The sequence below is a fragment of the Mixophyes fleayi genome, chromosome 2 (assembly GCF_038048845.1).
Source record: "Mixophyes fleayi isolate aMixFle1 chromosome 2, aMixFle1.hap1, whole genome shotgun sequence".
NCBI lineage: Eukaryota > Metazoa > Chordata > Amphibia > Anura > Limnodynastidae > Mixophyes > Mixophyes fleayi.
In genome coordinates, this window is record NC_134403.1 from 48,842,332 (window position 1) to 48,856,357 (window position 14,026).

At 37.3% G+C, this 14,026-nt stretch overlaps 1 protein-coding gene across 1 annotated transcript; it reads right to left on the minus strand.

Annotated features, from left to right (window-relative positions):
- Nucleotides 1-375: 375 nt before the first annotated feature.
- On the minus strand, nt 376-8,404 carry CDX2 (caudal type homeobox 2). The gene is made up of 3 exons (XM_075197947.1): nt 7,843-8,404; nt 4,353-4,501; nt 376-1,742 (listed from the first exon to the last, which is right to left on the minus strand). Exons 1-3 carry the CDS (start codon nt 8,267-8,269, stop codon nt 1,563-1,565), a joined length of 756 nt encoding a protein of 251 aa, XP_075054048.1. The 5' UTR covers nt 8,270-8,404; the 3' UTR covers nt 376-1,562.
- Between the last annotated feature and the right edge of the window lie 5,622 nt (nt 8,405-14,026).

Below are 14,026 nucleotides of genomic sequence, written 5' to 3' on the forward strand. Positions count from 1 at the left end.
CAAGTATGAACTGTATACTTTACTTGTCCTAACTATCCCATACAAGCAGTCACATGGTACAGCCCCACCAAAAATAAAAGAATATATTCATAGCTAGTATTATCCTGCTGATAGCTAATCAAGTGTTGCCACCACTGACTGACTTTCCATAATCATGTATAATTGTTAACATTTGGGCTAGTGCTGTTGTTCCATAGGTCATCTACTCGTGCCTCCACCTTAAGCAGCATGTGACTCACAAGGTGTTGTGGAACTACAAATACCTGCAGGCTTTTGGCTAGCGGGAAGCTGAAGGGCCAGACATTGACGACTGCTGCTGTACAGTATAAATGGTCTGCAGGCAGATTTTGTTTATCAGAAAAATGCTTTATTTCCTCATCTTCCCTGAACTAGGTTCAAATAATTTAAAATATAAAACGTCAAATTCTATTCACGCTAACAGCTAGCAGTGACATTGTACAAAACACAAAAACAACACGCATCATCAATCAGGGCCGGCGTTTGCAAAGGACCCAGCAAGCTTTAGTCTAGGGGCAACAGAAGTTGGACGGTGGATATTTCTTCACAATTCTTATTTCAATCTTTTTCCATCAGCAAAGATATCTGTACAGATGAATTGATGCACAAAACCAACTACTATGGGTTTAACTAAGTAGGGGAACTCTTGAGTTAACCATATGGGGTGGAGGTATACCTGAGAAACATGATACAACTGAAGAGGGAATGAATTGAGGGGGGTTATGTCAATAAATTCTGGTCTGTGACAGGTTTCTGGCAGAATGTTCTGTGCCGAAGGGGTGTGGCTAGCTATTGGAGAAGGCGTGGCTTAGGGTTAGTGTGTGTGTGTGTGTGTGTGTGTGTGTGTGTCAGTCTGTTTGTCTGTCTACAGGCTTCTACTAGTCAAATCTGGTTTTAGTATCATTGAATCTCTGATCATTGCATGTGTGGTCATCGTCATGTTTACCCCCTGCAGAAAAATTACAAATTACAAATTTCCCCCCAAAACCACCGGAAAGATTGCAGAAGTCACAATCTTCTCAGACTTTTAAAATATTTTTTTCTTAATAGTCCCCAAACAGTGCTTGGAATCACAGGGTTAAGCACAATAGTCTGTATATGCAGAAAGTCCTGAGCCATACTGCTAACCAGGCCGGTAAACAATTACCTTCTTTCAGCGCAATATATCTTAACCCTTTCTATTACAGGTGAGTGAACAGTCCCTGAGTATTGTCACATAAATGTCTCTTTTTTTTTGTCATTTTTTTTTTAGCCAATCTATAAAAAATCAACCCTTTGATTTGAAGGCAGTGTCCCAAACCTTCATAGTCTTAGCACAATGATTTCTGAGGAAGGTGTGTGGAGGGTTTCCCTTAGAGTGGGTCTCTGGACACGTACAGAGCACTCCTTCAGTCTCCCACAGGGGTGTGCAGCAATCTCTTCCACAGCTCCTCCTGCCGCCAGCCAGATTCCACATTGGCTGACGCTCACTAGCTACAGCGATGCCAACCGTGAGCCGAATGGTGGGCTTCTGTTGTATAGTCAGAAAGTAGCATGTGACAGCTTCACTCTGTGACAGGATTGGTCAATGTGCCCACATTGGTGCTGGACAAAGGTATCATGTGACCCATAGAGGGCACAGGGCTGAGGGCATCTTGCCCGTTCTGCCCATTCTGAGTCTGCTGAATCCTTTTCTTATTCATCTTTCTTTCCTTGGCTCTTCTGTTCTGGAACCAGATCTTCACCTGCAATAAAATAACATATCAGATATACTACATATTTAATAGTTTAATATGTAAACATTTCACTTAAAGCTCTTTGGAGCATTAACCCAGTGACATAATTACCAGAGTGAGACCATTACCAGGCACTAAATTATATGCAACTCCTTCATACCATATACCATTATACACCAGTGCCTTATACGCTAAGCTGTCATGTGATGTGCTATTATATTATATGTTGCTCATTGCACAGTACCACATGTTGGGATGTTTTGCTCCCCTTTTATTGATCTATGGTACAAGATAAAATCAGCAACACATGGCAGCAGAGAGTAAGTCTGGGTTGTTATATGTAATTAGCATATATATCTACAAGGATTAGCTGGGCCCTGCTATACCTGTGTTTTAATGGCATAAGCCAGACCTGTGCGAGGTGGATGACCTTAGAGGGCTATTTGGTCATTCATTAGTGTATTTGACTGATCTGTACCACATACATGTACGCCAAGGAGAATATGTTGCCCTGAAGCCCCGAAATAGTTACAACCTATTTTCTGTCACTAACATGGTCCCTGTAACACTTTGAGATATTTCCATTGTCCAGTGTAAATGACCAAAACATTTTTTAAAACATTATTGAGAATTAGTTTCAGGCCACAAAACAACTACAATCATTGTTATATGTTATGGAGAATCACATCCTAATTCTAAATATAATACATGGGCCTGATCTTTTACACTGAAATTAAATTTATCTATGACATGCCGTATCCCAACTATATATCACTCCCTACATTGTAAATTTACCTCCCCCTCTAATGCACCATGGTTTTGCCAAGGTGCAAATTTGCTCCTTTTCTCTGCTTTGCTCCTAACTCAAAATCAGGCCCTATGTGGACAGTTTATATATAATTCAGTGTATTAATATGGACAGTATACAGATGTTTTTATATAATCAATACATTAATATGGGCAACACAAAGGTAATGAAATATGTTTTGTTAAGTTACATTTAGGGAACATTAGGGTTTTTGTTTTTACACGCTACTCTCAGTTAATAAAGTTGACTTAATTGCAGATTGGAAGTCCCCAATAAAAATATATAATACACATCAATGGACACCATCCAGTGGTGTTTTTAAAAAAAAAAACCAATATGAATAATTATCACACTTTGATGTCCAAACATGGCAATTATGCATTATATCCTGCAATCACCATAGACTGGTAGTGCACGTTATGGCTAGTGATAGCCAAGTTCTGCTGTTTCTTCTACACGCCTCAAGGTTCTTGGGAAGGTGATATCAGTCAGAGCCACTGGCTGTGCTCACTGTGAAGAATGGAGAAGAGATGGCAGTGCGATAACTCAAAGGCTGGCAGCAGGGATCACAGGAATTATCACATAAGCTACCAGTCTATAGTAAATGCAGCTGGGAGTTTATATTTAAGTTGAAACAGATGGTTAGGTTGTTGTATTTGAGAAAAATATATATATATATATATATATATATATATATATATATACGAAATTTTAAAAACAGAAAAGGTATATGTTAAACCATTAAAATATATATATATATATATATATATATATATATATATATATATATAATGTGTATCTCTTTACACTTCTCTTTCTGTTATATATGTTAGTGTATCAAACTGAGTGATCACTGTTTTTTGTTTTCCTATTAAAATGTGTATATTATAGGAGATAATGTCTTCTCTACAGTAGATTGTAGAAGTTATCTAAGTATCCCGTGACCTGCATAATATACATATATGTTCATGGAACTCTGAGATGCCATGTAATATCCTGATTGTTCAGAATAGTGTTACATTATCCCATATACCACCTGGCTGGCTTCTTTGATAACTCACATATTGCCTTTTTAGCTTATATAACTTAGAAACAAGTGCTGTAATGAGGCAGGGAGTACAATGCGATCTTACACCATTCAATATATGTCACGGCCAAGCATAGGATATTCACGTGGAGCACTACAAATATTCTATATACAAGCATGGGATATCTTATACTTAAACCTATTAACCCTAAACTTCTGAAAACCAGAAATAAGCAAGTAAACAGCTGCAGCTTTTCTGTACAAATAATAGTCAGACATGATCACTTTCCCTTCTACAGTCGCTGTGAGGAGCCAAGGCAATGCTTGGGCAGTGTGGGGGAAACAGGATAATGATTTAAATGCAATTTACTATATTATAACCATGGTGATCAGAAATAACCTAATCCCTAACCATTACAGGAAATAGATGCTATACCTGTATATAAAAACCAATGCAGGTACTATATAATATAGTTCATGGTTATGTTAATGCTATTGCTGTTCTCATGTATTAAACAGTTGGTACAGTATTGTTAATTCAGACGCTGGTTGCTCTGCATTGGAAAGAGCTTCTGCAGCAGCGCATGTCACTCAGTCACACAGGTCAATGTAAGGAGCTGCTGGTATGTTGGTCTTCCCATAAACGACCCTTTGATTGATGTAAATGAGGTGTCACTATTTTCTAGGCAGCTTTTGTCCATGAATAAAGGTCATGTGAAAGGCGTGGAAGCAGAGTAACTTATCAGCGGTATTAAAAGCACATGAATTGCACTCATGGTCATACCTGTCGTTCAGAGAGCCCCAGACTGACAGCCAGCTCTGCTTTCCGCCTGATGGTTATATATCTGCTATAATGAAACTCTTTCTCCAGCTCCAGCCTTTGGTGGTCCGTGTAGACAACGCGATACTTGTCTTTTGTCCTTGTTTTACCCCCTGAACAATAAGAACAGCAAATTAAATATCCCACCTAAATAAGACCGATTACCTGATAACTCATTATAAACCAGTGTAAAGCACATTTCCTGTAAATATATAAACCCATTATAAATTGTTACATTCCCAGCAGCACAAACAATACACGAGAAAATTACTATAATTTAAATGTATTTGTTACATATTGCTTTATTATTCCTTCAATATTGCACAAGATCAATACAATGCAATAGCATTTGCACATAGATCTTAAATACAAATAAATCAAATTAGTTTTTTTTTTAATTCGACATTAATATCGTATGCAGATTGTGTACTGATATGCACGCTGGCCTTTATATCTAATCACCTTTTGATCGCTCCTTAATAAGAAAATGAATGGTATTTTGTATTAGCTGCACATTTTGATTCAAACAAGATCACAGTGTTGATTAGAGACTTGTTTATGCAATATTGTTACAAATGTAGGGACAATATTTGTGAAATTGCTTAAAAAAAATAGCTTCCATGACTCATTTTCTATATCGCAAATATATATCTTAAATAAAGGAAATAAAAAAAATCATAAACTTGATTTTTATCACCAAATACCGAATATACGACACGAATCCTTTTCACCAGCCCTTTTCTCGTTATAATCAGAAATACAATCTAGCTTGATCAAATGTAATCGCTATATAATTCACACGGCTATTCCAGGTTAAAATGTTAAATGCAATCCTAGTTCCTAGTTCCAGTGTTATTTAAAGATGAATGCTCTCCAGAACGCCATATAAATGACAGCCATATCCCAACTAATCATGGTTAATATGATAGGTGCAGTAAAACGGCTAATTAGCTCCCAGTCCTTCTCCAAATCACCAATTTACAGCGTTGCTCAGGGTTCCTGATAAATGTCATTTTAATTGTCAAACATGATTCAGTTTCCCTCAGAATACAGCTGACAAAATACAAATCTCAAACATGTACTGCTATGTATGTGCTAACAAGGAGTATTTTACACAGCAAAAAAATATTGTTTTATTTTCAATTATGTCTTATAATTTTCAGCTGTATCATATTTTTTTTTTAGTACAAATATGTCGGTGTTTGTGTAGCTTTGATATTTGGATCCCCCCACAGTCATTTGAGGTATGAAGATATTCTGGAATCACAGCTATCTGGTCTAGTAGGTGTTTAATGCCTGCCGGGCTATCTGCGATCAGGTAGATCTTTACAAAGCCCTACAAAGACCCCCTGTGTAGGATACATGTAGGATCAGAGGGAACTGGGCACTGCTAATGAATGGATGACACAACTTCAGACAATGGGCTACAAGGAGATCTTATCAAAGAGGAGCCTTTATGGCATATACATTCTGTTTGAATTACCTCTAGTGAGCAAATGTCGGAGAGCTTTCATCCCACAGCGATTAGTATTTACATAAGCAGCGATCCCACAAGCGACATTTGAATAACCACCAAACAGATTCAAATGTGCGGATTCCTGGAATTTATACTAACATAGTCTGATTTCACGTGTTGGTTTGTAAGCTGTCCAGCTCTTGTGTGGAACTACAACTCCCAGCATGGTAGCCCAAAGGCCGACAGAGCAAGCTGGGACTTGTAGTGCCACAACAAATGGAGAGCCCTGAATATTGTTAAAGATAGTGAGAAAAGGCTCTCAGGACAAGCTGGGACTTGTAGTTCCACAACAAATGGAGAGCCCAGAATTTTTTCAATGATAGGGAGAAAAGGCTATCAGGGCAAGCTGAGACTTATAGTTCCAAAACAGCTTGATGGCCATAGGAGGTCTAACTGGATATTTATATTTTGAATAGCTTATAGTAATTAATTTATCTGGATTTATTTGGGGGATGAGGCTGTAGGTATGAATATGCTTTAATGCATCGCTTATTAGTAATAAAAATGCATCTCTTATTAATAATACAAATGCACCTCTTAATAATAATAATAATAATATAAATTCAGTGCGATAAATGTTTATTTGCTGCTATTTATGTGTCTGATCCTTTCTGGTCACTAAAGAGAGATAATGGGCAGCAAGGTGTATATCAAAGATATGCAGACATGACTTATGGGTGATTGCAGAATTGTACCCTGTCCCTTCTTGTCTGCAAATCAGTCTGCAGCTGAGAAGGAGCATTAACATGACAAGGCCCGGGCGCCGGGCCCTCTCCCCTCTTCAGGGAAGAAACCTTTAAACTGACCCCTAAACTTTCCCTTCACCCGCCCCTCGGAATAAACTCCCTTCCACACCTTCAGCATCAAACGCTTTGTGACCCCGGAGGGAATAGCTGCTGCTATTAATGTTTACACCACTGTAAAAAAAAAAAAAAAAGAAGCATATCTACAGCTATGCAGAAACATTTACAGCTACATCAGAACTCAACTCTAACTTCAACAACCATCAAACAATTTCTAATCCGTTCCTTTTGGCGCACATTTATAACTTTTATGATATAACCCTCATATTATTGGCTAATTAATATGTAACCACTAGATTATTTTATTAGACACCTTGTTCCTTTCGTTTTGCAATCAATGACCTTATCTCTATAGCTATCTCAATTTATTTAGAATACAATACGACTATTTATGTCATAGGGTAACCGATAAGACCACAGGCTGCATCAGAGATATGTACATAGCCTTTGCCTGCGTAGGGCGCCACCATAATTGCCCTAATTGCCAAAGAAATATAATGAAATATAATCAATTGCAGAAAGAATCAGTTTCCCAAGTACCCAACGAACCCGGGAGACAGAGAACAAAACTTCTATAGAATTCGAACCTAAGGAAATGTATTTGCTTTCAATATAAGCGGCAAAACTTAATCTCCTTTATTGGCTCACAGTTATCAGCTTAATGAGTCAGAAACTAATGTAAACGACTGGGCCCACGATTCATAGCATTGTAATTGGTTATAAAAATCTTTAAGTGCCTTATAACCAGAGGACACATATTCTCTGAAGTGTTTCACTGAGCTGCAGGTAAAGCTTTGTTGAAGAGCAAATGAACCATGAAATTGCAGAATTATACATAAATAGATTAGTATAGCATTGAAAATGCAAATTCTGATATATAAAAGAATATATATATATATATATATATATATATATATATATATCTATATCTCTATGTATATATATATATATATATATATATATATATATATATATATATATATATATATATATATATATATATTCTGCTAAATAGTTTTTGTTGTCAATGGTGCTTTACTGGAATTAACAAAAATAGCTGCATTGTATTTTGTGGAGTGGTAATTCCTAAAGGATATACCCACACAAACTGCAGCCCAGTTGGAGATCGCCTTACCAGTGGTTCCCTGTGACGCCGGCTTCCTCATCCACTCGTAATGATGTCTCCGGTGCCCATCTGCAATCCCTGGCGAGACTTGAGGTTGATGCCCCGCTGGCAAAACCCCAACACAGGGCGGCCCTTGCACCTGCCCAGCTGGATAGTCAGAAACTGGGCTGTAGCCCAAACTGCCCCCTGGAGAAGGATTTATGGGAGTATGTCCTGAAGAGTATGATGTGTGGCCCCAGTCGTCCCTTGGGGCTCCATAAGGTGTGATCCAGGCAGGGGATCCAGAAGAAGCAGCTGCAGACTCTAAGCTCAGTCCGTGGTATCCCCCATAATCAGGGTACTGGGGGGCAGTGGGGTAGTTTTGCAGACCAGGGTGGCCACGCATAGATCCAGGGTACATGCCAACGTCCTTATCCAGCAGGTAACTTACGTACATGGTGGCAGGTTGTTGCCAGCTAGCTGCATGCTGCTCTCATACCTTCCTGCTTGTACAGCTCCCTTGTGCAGCCTCCTGCGCTCTGCCGAGAGCAGCCTCTTGTCTTGGCCAAGAAGTTTCCTCACTCCTAGAGATGTGACTCCATTGGCCGGCACTTACATGATTAACCATTGTTTACAAGCCTCTATTAGTAATGGCACACCAATGGCAGGTGACGTCAGCGGGCAGATAGCACCCCCCCCCCTCCTTGACACCATTTGCATGTGAAGTGAGATAAGCAGAGGGTAGCGACCTGATCACAGAGAATACTCCAGTCTTTATTGTTTAAGAGCTTCCTCCTTCCATTACAAACCGCTGCACTTTAACCTCCAATCACGGGTTCAAAGAGATCACAAGTCAATAGACTAAATACCCAAAAAACAAGTGACATACAGCCCAGGACAGTGCTACCTGCCCAGGAGGTGAGGAGCACCCTGTCTTTGCAGTATCTGGAGCCTGGGTAATCTCACTTCCAAGTCTTGCCTCCTTCTTCAGAGAATAACATTTTGATGTATATCTCATATCTAATTATCTGGCTAATATATATATATATATATATATATATATATATATATATATATATATATATATATATATATATAATACACACACACACACACACACACACACACTAATATGTGTGTGTGTGTGTGTGTGTGTGTGTACACATACTTCTCATCAGAATTGTCACACTATATCTAACGTCATGTAATAATAACATTACATTACAAAGAGGACGGGTTACGGGGTGATAATATATAGTCTACTCGGCAGGTGTGCTTTATAATTTGTGTAAATATATTTATACAAAATTGAAATAATTTATATATATATATATATATATATATATATATATATATATATATAATTTCATGGTGTTGTTATGCTAAGTTAAGATGCTGAGTTACCAGATATTTGCACAAACCTGTCGAATTTTAAGTTCAGTGTATGTCTAATTGTATCGCAATAACAGGGTGTTAGCTCATTGCCAGGTTTCTGACAATATCAAGTGTTTCATCTATAAATATGCTTATGTATAAACATCTATTTAATATAGCCTATATAATATTTAGTTTTACTTTTGCAAAAACAGCAAGAGAATATCTCCGCCTTAAATTGCGAGTGGTTACAGTTTAAACAAATAAAATAAAAATAAATATATAGTTTAGGATAATTAGTTTAAAATATGCCCAAACATTTAAAATCCACCACACATACTATAAAGATAGATAGATAGATAGATAGATAGATAGATATGAAATATTTATATATGAGATAGCTAGATAGATAGAATGAGATAGACATATAAGAGACTATTCTAAAGTTATGTATATTATAGCATTATTGCGATTGGCCTTAGTAGGAATAGAACTCAATTGTTTAGCCAAAGTATTGATTTTCAATGCGGCCTCATTATAGTATTATAGTCATAAATTTTATACTCTGTGTTTATAACACAGTTGCAGATGGAGCACACAGACAAGGTAACAGTGCCTAGATATAGCAATTAAGATTATGTTTTCGTAGTTAGTAATGTGTTTCCCAAAGTTTAGGGGTTCCTTTACAACCATTTTAAACAATATTTTAATAATTGCACAATTTAGTAAAAAGATTGTATGGTATGACGTCCCTCTGCCGGCACAGATCTAAATGCGAGCAATGCTGGAAATCCTATACTACAATCCAGCAATGACAATGCACTGTAGAGGAAACTGTATTATTTCCGCATCGATTAATGAAATAATGGGATGCACTAACTGTTTGCGTCATTTGTACTACTGTAAAGTTACGCTATTGATATTAGCGCTTTTTATAAACCCGACTTAGACCAGAGCAGATTTTAAAAAATGTTTTAGCTTTGTATTGGACTGGTCTTAAATTTGTGCAATTCATAATAATCTTATGTTTTCCCATCCGATTTTAAAAAATAAGTCTCGTGGTTGTATTGAAATTTCTGCGCAAGTGTCAAAATTGTCTTCTAGCCTCCTAATTCACTTTCAATTCATCGCCTTTAACTATGTATTCCTCATCTTGCTCTACACTGTTCTCATTATGTACTGTGCACGAACAATAAAAAAATAATGTAATTATTTTAGACGAAAACCAATATACATTTGTAGTTAGCAAAATAAAAAGATTTGATATGAATGCTATAATTATTATATTCTATCGATTATCTGCAATCACCTTTATGCCATCCCACGATATCAATCATTTGTTGAAAGAATAAATATATGTACAGCTACTACTCCAGAGTATTATAATCAATGTTGTTCTGTTCAAAGCAGAATCAACAAAAATAAAGTTATTGTATTATGTGTGTTCAAACACAAGATCCACTCTCCTTATATCATTTACTCATTTCAAGAATTGAACTACATACTTATCAGTATAAGTCATTCGGGGTCCAAACAATAGTTCCAATATTATAATATAGTTTCATAGATTCTGTGTAAATGTTATTTTTCTATGTATAAATTTAGCAAATAACATCCCATAATAAAGTTCTATTTAGATCTTTGAATTATTATTTAAAACAAATGTTAGACTTGCTTTCCTATTCTCTTCTGTGTGGAACTTCATACTATCAGCTTATACTTATTTTATCATTTGACTTTTTGTGTAGGTATACTGAAAATTTAACATTCACATAAATTATGAATCAATCAGAACTCTTGAAAATGAAGAAGCAATTATTTACTGTTAATGATTTGTTTTTTTAAATAAAATAGTAATTTAGGTTGATGTCAATGCTGGGTAATAGAAATGATCCTGCTATAATTTAAATAGCTTATCTGTTTTGTTGACAATAAGCAATAAATAATGTTGCCCATTTCTATCCAGTAGAAAATAAGTGGGAATAGAGGCGTGTGTATGGCGTAGCCAACCAGAAAACAATTAGATCGCAAGCTTTTGGGACTCCAAACTTGCTTTGAATTTATTATCTGCTTACTTAGTTATCACTCTTATATAACTATTGGTGTTTTTTTTTCTTTTTAAACATACAAAGATATCCACTGCCACATATAGATTGCAGATAGTAACCTCATTTCTTGCGTTCCATATATGTTTTGCTACTGGTATAACTCTCTTGTATACTGTGGACATAGACACTTGTATGGAACCTACCAGGCAGATATTCTCTAGGGTCTACTTAATCACATAACATATATTTTTGAGCCAGCACTCAGTTATACTTTGCATCTTTTCGCTTTGTAAATATATTCACAGACTTTGCATATTTACCTAGCAGAAAAGTATAGACTTCGGAAAATAAAGCATAAAATATTTCGTAAAACGTGCATGAAAATTGCAAAGTTATGCAAAGCTGAAGTCATAACTTTCTTATTTTTTGCATAAAACATGCAAACTATTCAAATGATCGCTAGAGAGCCATAACCTTCCCATTGAGAAAATTGGGCCTTGCATGCACTGGGTAAGGATATTTTATTTAAATTTTTTTCTGAAGTCATTTCATAGCTGCACTTTACAACGTAAGGAATATGTGAAGTGTGGTCTATTACAAAAATCTAATCTTTGGAGTATTATTTAAAAATATAATCCATATGTTTTCAATACACTGCCAGGTCCGAATATTCAGTCTTGGATGACACATGGTGGGCAGATAGGGCTGTTTAGTGTTCAGGATCACATACGGCTTCATCCAGTGCTTTCAGTACAAGCGCAAATGCGGATACGGTTATTGGGTCATTAGATTTTCCAGCCACTTAAAATCCAATCCAATGTTTATAGTCAAGACACTTAGGGGATATATTTACTAAACTGCAGGTTTGAAAAAGTGGGGCTGTTGCCTATAGCAACCAATCAGATTCTAGCTGTCATTTTGTAGAATGTACTAAATAAATGACAGCTAGAATCTGATTGGTTGCTATAGGCAACATTTCCACTTTTTCAAACCCGCAGTTTAGTAAATCCAGCCCTTAGTGGTGTCGGGCCAAATTCAAAATAGTCAGATCTATGTGGGTATTTTAAAAGACCCTATTCCCTTTTTTCCCCTAAAACAATTCTTTCTTTATGTCTCTTTGCCTGAGGCATCAAACATTGGTCTGTAAAGCCATCTTTACTCTCTATACAGTTCCCTTTATTTCCCCCTCTGTCTATACCCCCAACCCCCACTCTCTCGACCCCTCTTCCTATCTCTCACTTCCTCACTCTCCCTCTCTCTCCCACACGCTCCCATCTCTCTCTCCTCCCCTCTCTCTTGCTCCCTCCCTCTCTTCCTCTCTCTTACTCCCCCACTCTCTGTTTCTCTCTATCTCTCCCTTTCGCTCCCCCTCTCCCCTCTCTTTGCCTCCTTCCCCTCTCCCCACTTTCTCGCCCCCCCCCTCTTCCTCTCTCTTACTCCCCAAATCTTTGTCTCTCTCTCCCTCTTGCACCCCTCTCTCTCTCCCCTCTCCCCCCACTCTCCTCCCATCCCCCCTCTCTCAGGATATCCGTAGCAGCATTGCGTAGCGCAAGGAAAAAATATTCTGCTGATGATTCACAAACAGTCCGTATTGCTGATTGTATATTTGTGGCAAAATATGATTGTGTATTAAAGTAATGCTCTATGATACAATATAATGGACCTTACATATCCAATCCAGACTAGGGGCGAGTCTGGCGTACCCCATCTCTTCCTCCCTGTTTATTATCTGCACATGCTGTACATATTGGGAGGCATAAAAATGTAACTGCCTGTAGGGACCAATCAGATTCTGTATTTTCTTAGTGCAGTTTAGTAAATCAAACATTCTGATTATAAGTTACAGAACATTCTATCCCTGTGAAACAGTTTCATACACAGGGCTAGATTTACTAAGCTGCGGGTTTGCAAAAGTGGAGATGTTGCCTATAGCAACCAATCAGATTCTAGCTTTCATTTATTTAGTACCTTCTACAAAATGACAGCTAGAATCTGATTGGTTGCTATAGGCAACATCCCCACTTTTTCAAACCCGCAGCTTAGTAAATCTAGCCCACAGTCTCGGTCTACCTCTGGTTAAACAGACTGTACATTCTCTTATAATTTCATCTCTTTATCTAATAACTTCTATCTAGCCTAAAGCTGGGTACACACTACAGAAATTTCAACCAACTTTTTATGCGGAGCGATTTGACATGCGATCGATGTTCCGATCGCTCGGTCCATGGACTGCACACACACTAGCCTTGTTTAGGAAGATAAAGGAAAGAGCGGACGTCCCTTTAGCGACTTTTTACAGCCATGTTGTCGTGAGCAATGACTGTAATTTCATACTCACTGTTGTGGATCGGTCGGAAGTTTATACACACTACACATCGGAAACGAGATTGCAACGAAAATATTAAACAGTACGACCAGCCAAATGAGCCAACAATCGTCCATTTAGGCAGACTTTCGACCATCGTGTCACTGCACACACTGACCCGACTTTTGAACGAAAGGTCGTATGCCGGCTGATTTAGCCGATTAATGGATGAAAACTGTGTAGTGAGTAACCAGTTTAAGAAGAGTCATCTATATAAATATTTCTACATGCAGTTTTATCTGCTCTTTATGAATAGTACAGCACTAAGGGATATTCACGGTATGATTTAAATAAACTATATCAATATGTTTCTGCATAGTGTTAAATAAGCTTTTGTTTAAAACAATACAATTGTACTGAAGTTTCCTAGTAAATGTAAAGTGAACATACAGAAGACAGAAATAAAATGATATATCATATATCACCT

Excerpts from the sequence above, each read along its gene's own strand:
- CDX2 (XM_075197947.1), bottom strand. The coding sequence starts at position 8,269 with ATGTACGTAAGTTACCTGCTGGATAAGGACGTTGGCATGTACCCTGGA. Across the intron at positions 4,502-7,842 it reads GGCGTCACAGGGAACCACTG|GGGGTAAAACAAGGACAAAA; the intron begins GTAAGGCGATCT and ends CTTATTGTTCAG. Across the intron at positions 1,743-4,352 it reads TGGGGCTCTCTGAACGACAG|GTGAAGATCTGGTTCCAGAA; the intron begins GTATGACCATGA and ends ATTTTATTGCAG.